At 40.4% G+C, this 17,545-nt stretch overlaps 2 protein-coding genes across 4 annotated transcripts; both read left to right on the forward strand.

Moving 5' to 3' along the window:
• Window positions 1-442: 442 nt before the first annotated feature.
• Window positions 443-7,058, forward strand: mlf2 (myeloid leukemia factor 2). Its single transcript, XM_085423264.1, has 9 exons — window positions 443-753; window positions 2,933-2,947; window positions 3,037-3,148; window positions 3,256-3,291; window positions 4,709-4,762; window positions 4,878-5,006; window positions 5,254-5,413; window positions 5,603-5,818; window positions 6,886-7,058. Exons 1-8 carry the CDS (start codon window positions 710-712, stop codon window positions 5,812-5,814), a joined length of 762 nt encoding a protein of 253 aa, XP_085279390.1. The 5' UTR covers window positions 443-709; the 3' UTR covers window positions 5,815-5,818; window positions 6,886-7,058.
• A 434-nt stretch (window positions 7,059-7,492) lies between these two features.
• On the forward strand, window positions 7,493-16,709 carry LOC146659293 (gamma-enolase-like). Of its 3 annotated transcripts, none has more exons than XM_085423244.1 (13): window positions 7,493-8,567; window positions 8,928-9,013; window positions 9,178-9,273; window positions 9,408-9,466; window positions 10,887-10,956; window positions 11,079-11,212; window positions 11,304-11,526; window positions 11,601-11,798; window positions 12,335-12,411; window positions 12,775-12,899; window positions 12,986-13,094; window positions 14,220-14,278; window positions 14,452-16,709. In XM_085423244.1, the coding sequence occupies exons 2-13, from the start codon at window positions 8,929-8,931 to the stop codon at window positions 14,519-14,521; spliced, it is 1,305 nt and encodes a 434-aa protein (XP_085279370.1). In that variant the 5' UTR covers window positions 7,493-8,567; window position 8,928; the 3' UTR covers window positions 14,522-16,709. The 3 variants fall into 3 exon arrangements, with proteins under 3 accessions (XP_085279370.1, XP_085279371.1, XP_085279369.1); XM_085423245.1 differs by having other exon boundaries at window positions 7,493-8,563; XM_085423243.1 differs by having other exon boundaries at window positions 7,493-8,369.
• Window positions 16,710-17,545: the final 836 nt, after the last annotated feature.

Genomic DNA, 17,545 nt, shown 5'->3' on the forward strand with positions numbered 1-17,545 from the left:
AAAATGGTTCTTTGCTAAGTTGTGTGTTGTTCCTTCCTTGAGTTAGTTGATAAATGTTTAGGTACAAGAAATCGACTGCGAATTAGTAGGAAACCGATGTTTAAAGAAAAACTTCAGAAAGACTGGAAAGCTAAAAAGATAAGATAAGACTTTATTTATCCCAGAGTTGGAAAATTCCTTTAAATTGTAAGTTAAACACAACAAACGTATAACAAGTAGTCTAAGTAAGTACTATGGTACAGCTCAATAAAATATAAAACAACAAAAATAAAGTATAAAACTAAAATAAAATAATAATATATTTAAATGCATGTGTATCAGTTACCTGTAAACACCCCTAATCTGCAGAAAAAGTGCCAAAAATTGTCCTAGAAGCCTCTCCGGAAATGTGTTATTGTGAAAATATGCTAACCGGAAGTTAGCTTTGTTAGCTTTGATGCTAACTTGATAGCAGCGTTGCTTCCCTTTGTCAGAGGACTGACTTCCGTTTTTGTGTTTTCTCCAGGTTTCTGGAAATCGCTGTTTATTGAGACGCTACGATTTCTGCCTCCTTGTTAAGCAGTAGTAATTGTGCGTGGTTTTCGAGAGGGAGCTGGTAAAAGATCCCCCACTTCAGCTTAAATCGAGTTTGAGTTCATTTTCTATCAGCCTTTAAAAACTGTTTACCTTGCTAGCTGGCTCGAATCAGCCAGCTGAGAAATCACCTAGCATGTTTCGGTTCTTGAGTGACGTTGATGAAGATCCCTATATGATGTAAGTACTGACATTTCACACTTTTTTTCTTTTGACACTGGTGTCTTTGTGTTCTATAAGTGATTGGTAGCTATATTGCGGATTGCTAAGTTTAAAAAATTTCCACTGTCCCTTGTAGCAGGTACCCTCCGTTACTCCTGCCAGCTGTGGGGGCCTACACTGGTCCACCATATTGGATAGACAATAACAAAAAGGTGTTAGCGTTCAACAGTATTTAGTTATAACCAGCCGGTCACTACATTTAGCAGTCAATTGCTCTCATTGGATTTCCACTGTTTCTTTAAATCGCTTGTTTTTTAGGTTTAAAAGTGCTTACTTTTGTAGTCTGGCAGGTTTACATTAGCGCATTTCCCGCTGGCAAATGGATGAAAAAAATCCGTAATCTCGCAGCCCTCAGTAAATACAGCATATATGCATTTTTGGTTTTTTATTTCAGACAAAAAAATCGAAATAACAGGTGCAAGTAAATCTTCTACTTCGGCTAATCTCTCACAAACAAACTATTTATTTTTAGAAAAGGCGCACTGCTTGATCAATTATGGAATATAACCGCGATTTTATTCTGATATTTAAACACACATAAAAAAACTTAAAAAAAACATCACAATGCAAAAGACTACTAGTGAAAATTTCTGAATGGCATATATTTGTACTTTACAATAATGCAAAATAAATCAAAATATTATTTGCAAATGAAAAATAGCTATTTTTTTTCATCTAACTTTTCATACAGGTTTTATCAAAATGAAGGTGTACCACAAAAACAAAAGTATCAGTATAGTCTAACCCAAATAGTACATAATTCTAGATTTTCCAGATGGTGCTCTAATTATAGCCGAGAACTCATTTTGAATAAATGTGTATGCATATTCTCTTTGCATTCATATCATTCTCAAGACCTACTGTCTTGCCAGTCTTGCATTCTTTACATTAGTGCATTTTCCCCTCAGGCAAATGGATGGAAATGGAAAATGCATAATATTTTGCTCTTTTAATAAATGCAGTGTAAAAGCATTTTTATAATGGAAATTAAAAACAAAAAACAAAAACACCTTTTGTAGGTGGAAATAAACTTTCTGTGTTGACTCATTTCCAATAGGCCTTTTATTAATAAAGATGCAATGATTGCATCTCAGCTCTTCATCACACTTATTTTCCATTTAACAGATAAACATCAGCTTTCTGTTAAAACCACAGCACAATCTAACGACACAGATGCACAAAATGCAAATTTCAGTATTTGATTTGGGTCTTGATGTTATACAAGTCCATGTTTGGTGTGCCTCCAGGCTTACTGGCTGGTTATTAAACTAATTCATTGGCAGTTGTTTTTGTCCTTTATTTGGTCTATTACATTTTAAATTGGCAAACACACTTTAAAGGAGCAACCAGACAGACACCAATTTTCAGCAACAATGCAGCCAGAGTCATAGAAAAATAACTAAATTGAGGGGCTTAAAGCAAGAACGGACAACATGAAGTGGGGACTAATTTTCGACAACTATTCGTTAACAACCAAACATCAAGGTGTGTCCTCACTTTAAAGCTGGTTGCTAGTGGGTATTCCAGGCTCTGGTTGTCGAGGTAACCCACTAAAGTATTTACTAACCTGCGATAATATCAATCATTGATATCCTGTGCTCTCATTGGAAGTCTCTCAAATCGCTCACCTGAAAGTTGAGAAAAGTTTGTGTCTTCCCACTTTATGCTGCCAAAGTTGTTGCTCGAAGAAAAAAGTTTAATTTTTAAAAAATAATGAAAGAAAAAGAAAAAACAGTAGCAAAATTTCATTGATATTCACTGGTCACTGGTTGGAAAATCACTTTAGCTACAAAACGATGTGTCAGTTGATTGACTTGCTTGTTGAAACAATATTCAGATTATGAAAATAATGAAAACAAAGGTGGCTGATAGCCTGGTTAATAAAGCAGGGTGCATGAGAGAAGAGTTCGCTGCGTGAATTTATTAATTTTTTTTATATGTATACAAAATACACTATAATAGATTTTCTTATATTACTGGCTTTTCTTGTATTAAACCCCCAAACTGAAGAAAATAATAAAGCAAAATAATGGTTGGCTAAACTGGGCTCACAAACCCAGTGGAACTTGAAACACTTTGCTGGAGTATTTGCCTTGTGCTTGAAAGTTTACAGTTTTCCTCCTTGTGTCGTTTTCAGTTTACCTTCACCTATGTGAGTACAGTTCACACAGCTACACTCAGTTGATTCATACATGTGAAATCGAACACAAAAGTCTGATAAATGCTTTTGATTTCTTCCAGGGATCCGTTTGCAGCTCACAGGCAGCAGATGAGGAGTCTGTTTGGACCATTTGGGATGGAGCCTTTCCCTCTTGCTCCTCAGATGCAGCCACATCGTGCATCACGCAGACAGGTAACAGACTCTGTGCTGATAGATACTTTGTATGAGTTTTGTATGTCCAGATTGGCTTTTTGTTTACTGCCTTTTTTAAAATCTTAAGGTGTATATTTGTCTTTTAGGCTGGCCCTCTGGCTCCTTTTGGCATGATGGGAATGGTTAGTAACACCTTCTATGACCTCTTTTAACAACTGCAAACACGGTGCATGGTGACTTAATTTTCATTAAAGGAATTACAGAACTCTTAATTCTGTCACCAGCCACATGATGATATTCTGACTGATGATTGATAGGTTCCAGTGTAATTATATTAGACTTCTTAATAGGTTAGATTGAGGTTTACATCCCCAAAACTCTGTAGCCCTGAACATTTCAAGGTATTGCACAACGTAGGTGGTGCAAAGTTTAAGTTTATTGATTTGCTCGGATAAGAAAAAATAGCAGCAGTAATAATAGTTAATAATAGCTAATGAGTTGGCATCGAGTGTCCTGCTTCCTGTACCCTCTCATCAGGCAGCTCCTTCGCCAAGTATGTTCTCTCTAGAGAGAACCCACCGCAAGTCATCTCCTGCTGTGTCTGAACTTGCTTTTTCTGACTTTTTACAGAGTGTCAGTGTGAAACCAGCTCAATACAATATGGCAAAGCAAAATCTCTCAATAAAGTAAAAAAAATATGCAAGGAAGGAGCTCGGTTAAATATAGAAAAGTAAAAAAAGTAAACCTGAATAAAAACGCAACAAAATAAATAAAGGCACATTACCCAGATCTGTTATTACCTTAAACGAATCTTAAAAGAATGACTGCTGATTTAAAATAATAAAATAAGTTTTGTCATTTATTATATGGATTTTATGATTATGGTGGTTCAGCGGTTATCGCTGCTGCCATATAGCAATAAGCCACAAAGTTTAATCCTGCTGACCATCTTTCTGTGTTGAGTTTGCATGTTCTCCTTAGCCTGGGTGCCCCAGCTTCTTCACACAATCTACAGACATTCGTGTCAGTTATTTGTTTATCTTTGTTTGGCCTGTGCAGGGTGTATTTCATCTCCTCCCTGATGTCATCTGGGATCCTGGATTAAATAAAGGGTTAAAAAATTTAAGGGGATTGCTCAAAGAATGTTTTCTCCTACATAACGTAACACTTTTGGGCGTTTTCCAACAACGGGAACTGCCGTCATAGAACATCTTTCAGTCTGTTTTTAGCATAGAAGTGCATACTCTAGGTTAGATATCTGAGTGGCCCAGTTAATTGGTTAATCTTGAAAACAAAAAAAACATCTACTAGTCAGAAACAGGAAGAAGAGTAGCTATCAACACTGAAATTCTCCAGTATTGGTGGACGCAACAGTGTCCACTGTTGTTATTATCAAAGGGTTCTAGACCACAGTGGGAAACGGAGAGGCTGAAAGGGCTGTTTATGGCGCTGTGTAGCACCTCATGGCTGCCACGAGCTCCTGCACTGGAAAAGTGGTTATTGACAACTGTGCACTCAACACACAATGTATGCTGCTTTTCTGCCTGTGGTTGGGGACTACTCAAATGAGAAATGTAAAGATCCTCTTATTGCTTGCAGGGTGGAGGGTTCATGGATATGTTTGGCATGATGGGAGAAATGATGGGAAACGTGGTGAGTTGTTTTTTCTTTCCAAATAAACAGAAAGGAATTATTGTCGTAAATGAAATGTGTGTCTCACTAGTTCTCCATCATTTCTATTTACTTTCCATTATTTTTCTTCTTCCAGGACAGAATGTCTGGTTCACCAAACTGTCAGACGTTTTCCTCCTCAACAGTGATCTCATATTCGTCAACAGACCCAGGGGCTCCTAAAGTTTATCAGCAGACCAGTGAAACAAGGACGGGCCCAGGGGGGGTAGGAATAACTCACATTAGTTCAAATATATATACGAAGTTGTGGTCAGAGCCATGTAAGCAGACCTGCTCAGTGGCTGGGGCCTAATTAGTCTGCTGGCCTCATTAACACCAGTAAGTGTAGTGACTGTAAATAGATTATGTACAGTATAAATATCAGAGATGAACTTAAGTTCATCCCTTCCTGCCTGATTTTGTAATCTGAGGTATTTTTTGATTTGTTTTTTTTTGTTTTTTTCTTCCCCCAGATCCGTGAGACGCGGCAGTCGGTGAGGGACAGCGAGAGCGGCCTGGAGGGTCTTGCCATTGGCCACCACATTGGAGACCGTGCACACATAATGGCGCGTTCACGAAATCGCCGCACTGGAGACTGTGAAGAACGGCAAGACTACATTAACCTGGATGAGAGTGAGTCGACCCTGATTACAACACTAATCTTAGCTCAGGCTTCACCTACTATTCAAGCTAATTGGAATTGAATTTAAAAAGGGGGCAAAGGAGATGAATGAGGAGTTGTGACTTTGATGGTCTCACTTCACACACGTGTGATTTCTTTTTTTTCTTTTTGGCTCTTAACCCGGTGTTTGTTCCTGCTAGGTGAGGGTCCAGCATTTGACGAGGAGTGGAGAAGAGAAGCAGGAAGATACGCTCCCCCGAATGCTCGTGGGTTGGACTACGGCCGCGATCGACGAGGAGGCGGCCAGCAGCTCGCTCTTACCGCTCCTCCCAGTTCAACGTCCCCACCAGGTCATCGGCACGAGTCCCCCAGACACCGTCAGCCCCAAACCCGCCCACGTTACGACTGGTGAGAAGGTAAGAGAGATGTCAGAGATCATTGTGCCACTATTATTATAATTTCTGTAATCTGTTGTGAGCTTATTAATTTCTGAATGTTATCAGACATAAAATTAAATGGCCATATTTTACTCTTATAAATACTTTTTCGCAGTATATTGGTTTGCACAGTAAGAAATTATAAATGCTAAACGTTGTCACTGCTTTTTGATTTGCTTTTGTTCATTTGCACCTTGAATGCTAGGAGATTAAACAATGCCAGCTATTTTCCCTACATAGTTCTACAGAATGGTTTACTGCCCTTGTTTTAACACTTTTCTGAGACTGCTCTTCACACATGAGTACCTGCTGCAGTATCCTCCTGAACAATAGGTGCCATTACTCAGAGAAAACCTCCACATTACTCTTAGTATAGGAAGTGAAGAAGTTAGAGGTTTTTTTCCAAAGTCTTCCAAACTCTATTTTTCCAGAAAGTCTCCCTCTGCATAACCTTTGAATCTCGGAGCTTCCGTATTCATATATCATTAAAATGGCAGGGGCACCAGTTTAGCTCACTGGGATGAGCAGGCGACCATATGCCGCATCGCAGAGAGTGGTGGGCCTCACTGGCTTCCAGTGAAGTTCAGAGTTAATTTTGAAATATTAATTATAACATATAAAACCTTATATGGCCAGGCTCCTGTATATATAGAAGAGCTTCTGAAACCTTATAACAGCACATGGCCTGTCCAATCTATCTGATCATGTCTCATAATTTCATCGACTTAATTTCAGCAATACCCAAATAAACCTTCTTACCATTAAAAAATAATTTAAAAATAAGGTTGTTTTCTTCTCTGTTTACTGTTTGCACCGCCACCGTAGCCTGATCATTTTCTTCTAGGAATCTTAAGTCCTTTAGGCTAATGCACAGCAGCCACAAAATCCCAGCACTGTGTTGGGGTCTCAGTGCTGTGCAAAGGTGTGAGCAAGCCTATTAGTAGTCGTGGGCCATAGATCACGCCTCAGTGATCTATGGCCCACACCAATCACTCAGTTTAGTTTATCTAATGCACTTTTTTGGCATTGTGTGTTTGTCCCTCCAGGTGTTCCGTATAACAATGCGACCAGATTGAAGGAGTTGAGGATTTCCCCGATGCTGTGAACCACGATGAGGACGGGAAGTTGATGCCCGCCATAAATGTTTGATATGACTGGACTGTCTTTACATGAACAACATATTACACACACACACACACACACACACACACACACACAATGGTTAGAGTTTAAATTCTTTACTCTTACACACACAGACACACTTACAAACGCCCCTGTGTAAACATGGGTATAACTACACTCACTTAATGTATAAATATATATAAACACTCATTCTCTAAACTTGACATGTGTCTTTGCCCACTGCACTAAAGTGCTACAGTATACAGTACATCTGCTGTACAATCCATTTTATGTTTGTGAAGACACTCGTGTGTCGGTGAATTGAATTGTATACTGATAACTAATTAATGTAATAAATAAAAAGTTCATTAAACATTGTTAGATAATTGCAAAGTGTGCCTCTGTTTTGATGTTTTGGGGTTGCATGTCTTAAATTATGGAGTGTTGTTTAAAGAGTTTTCCGATTCTGTATTTTTCCTTTTGTTTTTTTTAAAACCCTTGCTTATTCATAAAATGTATTGACAGCTAAATAACGTGTTCATTTGTGTCAATGCAAGTCTACATACACATGCATGCACGCATTCATAGGTGTGCGCCCTCTTCATCTTCCCTGTGCCACCGTGTCTGCAGGTCATGTGATGTCCAGATGGCACGTTCAAGCGGGGCAGCCAATGAAAAACTTTCCTTTTCTCCAAACGCCCCATAGCTTCCCGTCTGCATTTCGCTCGTGCTGGCTGTATCTTTAATTACATCTAAGACTATTTTTAAATGCACATCCTCCCTCCGGCAGCGGCTGCTCCCGTCTACCTGTCTTCTTGTTTCCTTTAATCCCTATCATTAGATATCTAACGTTCCCCAACAAGGCGCCTTCTTTTCTGCTGTCTTTGCTAAGATGCATCCTCCTTGTGGTTGCTTTGTTGTCACATCTCCTGCCTGTCATCCACATGCACTTACTTCAGCTGTATCGCAGCGCTGCTTGGACCTGACAGGAAGCGCAAATGAACGTTTCATGTATCAGTTTGCTGGGACAATATTTTCATGTCACGAGTGCCTCTGTAGTTATCAGCAGTGAGCAGATGTGTACGCAGCACGTATGACAGGACTGCGTGGGTGTAAAGTAGCGGTGTATGTTAAATGCTCAGATGGTTACATTGTTTCCTGCACCCCTATTAATACACAAATCCACATTGCTCCAGCTCTTCTACTCAATTCCTCCTTCCTATCTCTTTTTCCTCTCTCCTTGCTTTGTTCCCTCCCCTCCTCTGCATCTTCCAATGACTCACATGCTCACCCTCCCCCCGTGTGTCATACGTTTTCACCCCTTCTCCTCCCACCTCCCCTTCCCGCTATTGCTCCTCATTCGCCCACATTCGCTCACTTTCTCCACCAGGCTTCAAACAAGCTGCAGGTAACGTTTAAAAAGATTGATCTGTTTCTTCAGTCCCTCCATCCCTCTCATCCCGCTCCCCTCCCCCATCTCCTCGTCGCTACCTGCGCTGTCTTTTGCGTCTCATCTCTGTTGGTCCGTGCTCTCTGTCACTGACTGAAACGGGCGAGAAATTGAGCTGGTTTGTGGTCTGGAACAGTTTGACAGATTTTTAAGTAGGTGCGCATCACTGGTTTCTGATTCATGTCTTTCTCTGTGTGAGTGTGAGCATTTTCCTTGAGAACCTCTTTTTCCACTGCTTTCCATCCTCAAGGCTGCGTCACTATCACCACAGTGTGTGTTCAAGTGGAAAAGAGGAAGAGAGTGTGAAGTCCTTGTTTTTCATATGAGTGCTTTTGGTATTTCACAGGCTATTTTCATACCGAGCTTCATCTTCACGCGCAGCTTTGCTTGCTCATGTGTTTCCTTCTCTAATTAAAATAACAGACTGAGTGTATGAGCACTGGATAAAATCTGCATTTGAAATGAGGCCAATGTTCCCTTGTTTTTATTTATTTATTTATTTATTTATTTTAACAGGATGTCTATAGTGAATATTGTTGCCAGGGAGATCTTGGACTCCAGGGGAAACCCCACTGTGGAAGTAGATCTGCATACAGACAAAGGTTTAGAAAAAATAAAATCTCTTGTTTAATGTCTCAAATTAATGTTTAGATTATTTCATTAAGGTTAACTACATCCTTCTCCATCCTCTTTCCTCTCCCTCAACCTTTCACCCCATTACGTCTGCCTCCTCTATCCACCCACCAATCATATGCTTCGATTCCAGGTCTTTTCAGGGCTGCTGTTCCCAGTGGTGCCTCCACAGGCATCTACGAGGCTCTGGAGCTCCGAGATGGCGACAAGACTCGCTACAAGGGCAAAGGTGTGAACACTTACAAAGATGTCTCCCCTGCACTAAGCGCTCTTGTTTTTCTGCCTGTATCTGATTTTGCATGATGGTTCTTTTCCTTATTGTAACAAAATGGGGACTAACTGGCTTCATGTTTTACACTAAAGGTGTGACAAAGGCTGTTGCTCACATTAATGACACCCTTGGACCCGCCCTCATCCAGTCTGTGAGTACTTCACTTTGGCTCAGTTCAGTTTTGTTTACTGTACACAGCACAAGTTCACAACCAACAGTAACCTCAAGGTGCTTTCTGTTGTAAGTGAAATGTTATAGTATTACAGAGAGAACCAAAAACATCACATGCGCCTCTATCACCAATCAGTGTGGGGGGAAGAAGACTCCATAGACTGTATATAGAAGATGGGTGAAGCCAGCATGACATTGATTTCTAGGTTGGCTCCACATTATGAAGCCTAGCTGTATTTGTTTTGTTTTTGTTATACAGGCACACCTGCTAAGTGACATACTTCTTAAAATACGAGAGGTTTACTCATCCTTTTGGATGGGCCATGCTTCATTGCAAGTCATATTATTAGTACTGTTGGTGCCAAAAGGCAGAGGTCCTGTTCATTAAGTGGAGTTTAGTGCTTGAGGCCTAGCAAACAACAACTGGCTCCAGCTCGTTGTGTTGGAATATATGCAGGTCAGAGTGTCCACACTCCTGTAATGTTAATTAGCCATAGAGACTACAGTCCCGTGTAAATATGTTATTTACCAGGCTAAGGTTTTGACTTTAAACTTGTGAGTCACTGTTGGACAGAACCCCAAGTCGCCATACAAGGAACTGCAGATTTAGCATTTTGGCATTGGCTTCGTTTTGCTCAGAAGAAATCTTCAGCAGCATTTGGCTCAGGGAGGGGCAGCCATCTGTTGCAGCCAGTTAGGCTGAGGGTAAAGAGAAACAATGGGCAAAAACAAAGGGAGAAGATACACAGTTAATGTAGTGCAATAGTGACATAAAAATGCATAGGAAGAGAAGACGATGGGAGTGGAGAAGAAGTGATCAGTGCATCAGCTTAAGGCTACATCAGTGTAACTAAGGCAGGGGGTGGCCAACTCGAGAGCCGGTGTCCTGCAGGTTTTAGATATCACCCTGGATCAACAAACCTGATTCAAATGATTAGTTCATTACTAGGCCTCTGGAGAACTTCAAGAAATGTTGAGGAGATAATTTAGCCATTTAAATCAGCTGTGATGGATCAAGGACACATCTAAAACCTGCAGGACACTGGCTCTCAAGGCCTGGAGTTGGCCACCCCTGAACTAAGGGATACCTCAGGGTCATCTAATCCAATACTAACTATAAGATGTATCAAAAAAAAGGGAGAGCTTGAACCCAAACCAGGAGAGATGGGCGCGATAGCTGAAGCACTGCCCCCCTTTAAATCTGAAGGAACCACAAGTAAGCCTGTATTGTGAGAGCAAAATGCTCTATTAAAATAGTACATGATGGGGATTCATCCAGCAAAGTGATGGGATAAACAAAAGAATATTCAGTTTATGCTGCAGAACCTGATGAGCAGCCGAGCGGGACTGAAATGAAAAAATCTGTTTACTGTATGAGGAATATTGTGTTTTTCTTCCAGGGAATCAGTGTGCTGGAGCAGGAGAAGCTGGACAATGTGATGATTGAAATGGACGGCACTGACAACAAATGTAAGCCTCGCTCACATCTCGTGTGGGGTGATGGTATATATGTGTACTGACATGTTTCCGCACCAGTGAGTACCGACTGCATGTGTGCGTTATGTTTGTGACTGCCTCTATTTCGCCTCCAGCTAAGTTTGGTGCCAACTCTATTCTGGGAGTATCGCTGGCCATATGCAAAGCTGGCGCAGCAGAGAAAGGTGTCCCCCTGTACCGTCACATTGCTGACCTGGCAGGAAACAGAGAGCTGGTCCTCCCTGTTCCTGTGAGTTTTATAGTTTTTAAAAAAATAAATTTTTCTCCAAACATAAATGACCAACCATAAAAAAACCCACATCCATCTGACATTCTTTTAGGCTTTTAATGTGATTAATGGAGGCTCTCACGCTGGGAACAGGCTGGCCATGCAGGAATTCATGGTTCTTCCAGTGGGTGCCGAGTCTTTCCGTGATGCTCTGCGTGTGGGGGCGGAGCTGTACCAGACACTGAGAAGTGTCATAAAGGAGAAATATGGTCAGGATGCTACAAATGTGGGTGATGAAGGGGGGTTTGCCCCTAACATACAAGAGAACAGTGAAGGTAAGCACGGCGACCACCTGAAAACAATTTCCTTCAGCCTAATCTAACATATCGCTCCTGTTTCTTCCTGTCAGCTCTGGAGCTGATAAAGACAGCCATAGAGAAGGTGGGCTTCACAGATAAGGTGGTGATAGGAATGGATGTTGCTGCTTCAGAGTTCTTCAGTGAGGGCAAATATGACCTGGACTTTAAGTCGCCACCAAATGCTGCCCGCAACATCACCGCTGATGAGCTGGCCGCCATCTACCAGGGATTCATTAATAACTACCCAGGTGTGTAATGTGGTGTGTGAGTACACATGTTCTCCAGAGAGCACAATGTGGGCACCTCTTAGTCATTAAAAAAAAAAAAAGGGGGGGGGGGGGGGTGTTATTGATTTCTCTAAGCCTCCGTCAGCTTGAATCAAAGCATCAGGGCTATCGCAGTCGACTCCATATGTTTTTTTTCCTCCCACCATATTTCTTTTGTCACATTTTAGAAAGAAATAGTCAAAGAAAAAGAGAAAAGGGGCGGCAGAAAGAGCCTGGTCTCGCCTCCTGACACATGAAGCTGTTAAGGAAGATTTAATTATGTGCTACATTGCAAATTTGGCAAGCGGGGTACTGCTCTGATGTGGGTCTTTACCCTGTAAATGGTGTGCATACTATTTGTGGGCTGTGTGCATGTTTGCATCTGTAATTAATAGCAGTAGATCTAAAGGCATTAGAACAGCTACTAGTGATTTCAGCTAGCCTTGTGTTTCTCCTACAGTGTTGTAATATTTGAGTCATGGAGGAAAATGATCTTACCCATGTGTCCTTCCCTCTAGTGGTGTCTATTGAAGATCCTTTTGACCAGGATGACTGGCCCGCTTGGTCTCAGTTCACAGCCTCAGTGGGTATCCAGGTAAGATATTACAAATTATGCCATTATTATGTGGAAGTAGATCAGCGCAGCTCTTCTTCAACAGGTAATCTCGTATTCCTCCTCCTTCCATTAAACAAAGAACAGTCAAAATTAATGGTGCAGAAGTAAAGTCATCCTGTTTTTATTTAGCAGAATGAGCCAAGCCGTAAAAAGCAAGTTTCTATCAATATCCATACACATTAAAGCACGTACCCCTCCTCTCCCCTCCAATACTGCTGTCTTATTTATTCTATGTGGACCAGAACTTCATTTACACACTTAGAGATACAACAAAGGTTAATGCCCCCTGAATAAGTACACGTGATACTAATCCCCGTGCCCTTCACTTCACTCGCTGTGCAGGTTGTTGGAGATGATCTGACAGTCACCAACCCACGAAGAATACAACGAGCTGTGGAGGAAAAAGCCTGCAACTGTCTGCTCCTCAAAGTCAACCAGATTGGGTCTGTTACAGAGGCCATCAAAGCGTGAGTTGACTTTATGTGTTTCAAGCCAAAATCTGTGGGCACACACACGGATTGCAGTTATACTAATTTCCTCTCTGGTTTTCCAGGTGCAAGCTGGCACAGGAGAACGGCTGGGGCGTGATGGTGAGCCACCGCTCAGGAGAGACAGAGGACACTTTTATAGCTGACCTGGTGGTTGGTCTCTGCACTGGACAGGTAACACATGCAACAGTCTGACAGCTCATATCCCTCTGCTAGCTTAACTGCTTATTACTGATCACGTTTCATGCTCTAAGTTTTCCTTGGGTCCCGGTGCATAAGCAACATAACAGCAACATAACAGTGCAGCATCACACTTTGGGACCATACAAAGCAGCAATAATCAGAATCAGCATCAGCATACTTTATTAATCCCTAAGGAAATTATGTATGATTATTGTAATTATGTATAATAATATGTATTATACATGATAAAGCAGTGCAAATAAGAGCATGAGGTAATAAACAGATGTGGAAATGAAGCAGCTCAATATTCATTAACTTTTTACTGTACTTCTAAAAACAAAACAACTGAAGTCCTGAAATTAATAAGTTAACTAATCAGTGCATTGATAACAACAGTGAAATATCAATACAGTCAATTCAGTTTAGTTCAAGGTGCTTTATATTGGAAGGTAAAGACCCTAAATTGTTAGAAAGAAACCTTAACAGTCAGCCAGCCCACTTGGCAACAGTGGGAAGAAAGAACTCCCTGGCAGAACCAGGCTCAGGGTAGAGGCAGCCAACCACCGTTCCCAGTTGGGTGTGAGAGGGAAAAGAAGAGAGCAGAGACGGGACGAAACGCAAACTTTAGGAGATAAACATACAAAACATTTGGTCATAAGATCTTCATAATGCTAATAATTTGCAGCTTGTTTTTCTCAACACTTTTGTCTAAAAATATAATTTTAAGAATAGTAGTCAGAATTTGTAACATTATACACAGAATAATATATGTATTAAATATCAAAATGCCAGTTAGTTATTGCCTCGGTACAGAGTATTAGTACTAAATGTGCAGAACCTGCTTGAGGGGAGTGTAACCCGGTTACGTTGTTCCCTAAATGCTTCATATGCAGGCAGTCTAAAGCTGAAAACAAGTAATAATCAAATTGTGAGGACTGCAGATCGAAACAACTTTATCCTCAGCACTGCACTTACTGGAGACTCCAGCAGTCCACCTCCCAAGTAGGAAGAGATCAGCTAAACGTTGACAGGCGATCAGACATGTGGAGATTTGTTGAATTAATGATAAAAGTTCAGCCACGTCTGTAGCTGTTAGTGTTTTTTTTCTTCATTCAGATCAAAACTGGAGCTCCCTGTCGATCTGAACGCCTGGCCAAATACAATCAGCTCATGAGGTGGGTATCTGTAGCTTACATTGCATAAATGTATGTACATGGTATGCAAATGGATTCCTGTATAGCGCTTGCACTATTTTGATATTTCTCCTCTTGTCTTCATTCTTTTATCTGTTGTCATCTTCTTTCACATTCACCTTCCTGCTCTGCATTTCACCTCCTCTTCCTCTCAGGATTGAGGAAGAGCTGGGCGATCAGGCTCGCTTTGCTGGACACAACTTCCGCAACCCCAGCGCCATTTAGGGAGTGGGGTGCCAGTGTTCTCAGCAGACAAAATGAGAGAGAACAAAAAAAACCCCACGCATACATATAAATAGTGTCATATTTCCCTGATTAGTTCTATGTGGTGAGAAGTTTACGTGTATCAGCAAAGCACTAAACACACAAAGATGAACTTAAAAGCATCAAAACGAATTAGTTTTCACATTATAGCTACAATATATCGATCTAACACTTCAGTGAGTGATAGAGATGATTGCCTACAGCCAGCCTCCACGAATCCTAACAAAGCCTGGTGGAGGAAAAAAAAATCTACTGAACTACTGAGTCACACTCCCCTTCACGGGCTTGTTAGTTTCTCTCATTTTCCTGAGCCCCCTGACTCTCTCCTTTTCACTTGCTGCAGAAGTGTTTTGATCTTTTTTGTGCCCTGTTGTTTCCTCCTCTTCCTCCTCCTCCTGTTTAACAGCTTGCTGCAAAGTTGTGTCTGCTACTTTGTCTGTTCAAAGTGAAGCTTAATAAAGAGATGGATATATGTTAACTCTAACCAAAGATCTGGGTGTGTTTGTTTTGAAGAGAAGCCTCACTGTGCTTCTTTTTGAGAGGTAAATATAATCGGTTATGGAGCAAAACTAGAAACCCATGTAGCTCTGAAATATTATCTTACAGGGTTTATGATTATAATTTCAAACCTGTGGTGAAATAAGGGAATCTTTTAGCACAAATGTTTTTTTTCTATAGGGGTTTGTTTGTTTGTTTCGTGGTCTTTGTGACTGAAACAACTTCTGGATAAGAAGAATGAGTTGTTCATACGTAAAGACTTCCTATAATGGTTTGAATATTTCAAGCCTGTTCCGTGCCTCTTTCATGCAGGTAAAAACACTTTTGCAGGGAAACACCTGTGCATCCTCGACTTTAGCTCCTCCTGCTGCCTCCTCTGTCCTATAGATGCAATTTGGGAATGGATTTCTGGGTCACAGTCAGGAGGACACAGAAGACAAGGAGGCACAAAGTAGTAATGAGAAAAGCCCTGTGCCTTTGTCAGGTCATAGTTGCTGTAATGTTTCCTTTTAGTGACCCTGTGTGTTTTAAGACTTATCTTGTTAGTCTCTTTTTTTCATGCTCTATCCTGCCGTCATTGCGCAGCGTTTGTCTTTTAAGTTAAAGCAACTTTAATTACTTTAATTTAATCTGTGTGTGTTTGGGTCAAAGAGTCTCTCCAGTTTGACAGTTTGGTTTCACAGTTCATGCACAACAACAAAAAATGTTAAAGTTGTGTAGCTGTCTTGACTTCTTTACACATTGCGACTTAAACAGACTTCTGTGATGCACAGAAATTCATTAGAATCGCATCGTTAAATATAACCAGCTGTCAGAGGCAAACACCTGCTGTTTTCGTCAACAGTCTGTGTCATAGAAGATCATTTTGATACTACAGGAAAAGCACAGGTATTATTGGGAATATTTAAAAAGACCTGTTGCCGAGTGAAAAGTGGCTCAAATGTTACATCCACAGGCAGCAGTGCAGCAGCTTTTTTTCATTTTAATATTATTAATCTTTTATACTGCATAAAAAATAGTCTTTAGAAACTGTTTTAAACAATGTTATTGCAGCAAGTATCACAGAAGGTAATGACTTTATATAATCTAATACAAAGAAGTTTATATTAGGAGAAGAGACAGTACACACACAAAGACAGCTATACATATAGTGGATAGATTAATGTAAAGTGGATGTAGGAGTGGAGACAGTTGAAGCGTGGGCTAATAAACGTGTAAATTATGTAAAGTAGTCTATTAATATACCAATCTTTTGATAAAGGTATAATAAATGTGCAGACCACTTAGAAAAAAACATCGTAATAGGAAAACTAAACAACCCCTCTAACACACGGCCCGTAATACCCTAAGATATACATTAGATGTACCAGCTTAACACTTTAATACAGTAGAATTAATATATTTCTCAATGACATATGAAGGAACAATCTCAATAAGCTCTTTTTTTTCTTTTAAGTATACTCAAAAGAAATAAACCAAATAAAATAAAATAAATTGAAATAAATGAGGTTAATAATGAAGTGTGTGGAATTTGAGTTCAACAGGATAAAATGTAAATGAAATACAATAAAACATCATGTAAGCTATTTTAATTATGTTTTAGTTTGTTTACTGAATTTGAGATATTTCACTGAATGAAGCCATTTTATTGTTATATACTCAGCTTTTATTTAATAACAATAATTGTAGTATTACTATGTAACACTTGTTTACATTGTACTATTTTAATTTTTGTTGGATTTTATTTGGATTTTAAATGATTACAATTGGAACTGTATTACAATTAAACTTGTCTACTCCTTTTAGTTTTTACCGTGTTTTGTCGTTTTGTATTTTTTTTATTGATTTATCAATTTATACATTGCTTTATAAATTTAGCCTGCCTATTTCAGTTTTGTTGCAGGTTAGGGAGAAATAAAGCATGTCTTGTCTTAAAAGCGGAATATAATGCAGTAAAGTGGCTTTACAAAGTAAAATAGCAAAAATAAAGCAGAATATTGTAAAATAATCTGCCACATTCATGCAGTTTGAGTGTGTGCACCTTCACTTTATCTAAGTCAATGTGGGTCTTCTATAAGGAACAAAAATAAATTGAAATACAGAACATGTAATTATTAAATTAGTTTAAATTGGTTACATAGCTGCACACCTGGCTCTGACAGCTGCACATGTATGACTGTAGGTCAGGTATCAGCTGCACGCGCCGGGCAGCAGAGGGAGCGCGAGCGGGGCTCGGTTCCTGTCTCGCCCCGGTTGCTAGTGATGATGATGAAGGAACGCTGGAGCTGCGCAGGCGCACCGCGCACAGTCTCCGGCCGGGTTTCCATAGTTACCACACAATAGGAGACGGGACAGGGGGCTGAGTGAAGGGGAGAGAGAGGGACGGGAGCGGAGAGGGGAAGAGGAGGAGGAGGTCTGCAGAGCCGCTTGACTGGACACACCGCTGCAAGCTTTCCCCAGACAGACAGGAGCTGCTGGACAGCCTGG

Source organism: Rhamphochromis longiceps, linkage group LG11 (genome assembly GCF_057381845.1).
Source record: "Rhamphochromis longiceps isolate RC_006_pf linkage group LG11, R_longiceps_female_GT1.1, whole genome shotgun sequence".
Lineage (NCBI taxonomy): Eukaryota > Metazoa > Chordata > Actinopteri > Cichliformes > Cichlidae > Rhamphochromis > Rhamphochromis longiceps.

What these genes read in the sequence shown, in the direction of transcription:
- mlf2 (XM_085423264.1), top strand. Translation starts at nt 710, where the DNA reads ATGTTTCGGTTCTTGAGTGACGTTGATGAAGATCCCTATATGAT. An exon ending in CTTTTGGCATGATGGGAATG is followed by an intron (nt 3,292 to 4,708) that starts GTTAGTAACACC and finishes TATTGCTTGCAG; the next exon opens with GGTGGAGGGTTCATGGATAT. An exon ending in GAGAAATGATGGGAAACGTG is followed by an intron (nt 4,763 to 4,877) that starts GTGAGTTGTTTT and finishes TTCTTCTTCCAG; the next exon opens with GACAGAATGTCTGGTTCACC.
- LOC146659293 (XM_085423243.1), top strand. Translation starts at nt 8,089, where the DNA reads ATGTTAAATGCTCAGATGGTTACATTGTTTCCTGCACCCCTATTAATA. An exon ending in GGACGGCACTGACAACAAAT is followed by an intron (nt 10,957 to 11,078) that starts GTAAGCCTCGCT and finishes TTTCGCCTCCAG; the next exon opens with CTAAGTTTGGTGCCAACTCT. An exon ending in ATTCATTAATAACTACCCAG is followed by an intron (nt 11,799 to 12,334) that starts GTGTGTAATGTG and finishes CCTTCCCTCTAG; the next exon opens with TGGTGTCTATTGAAGATCCT.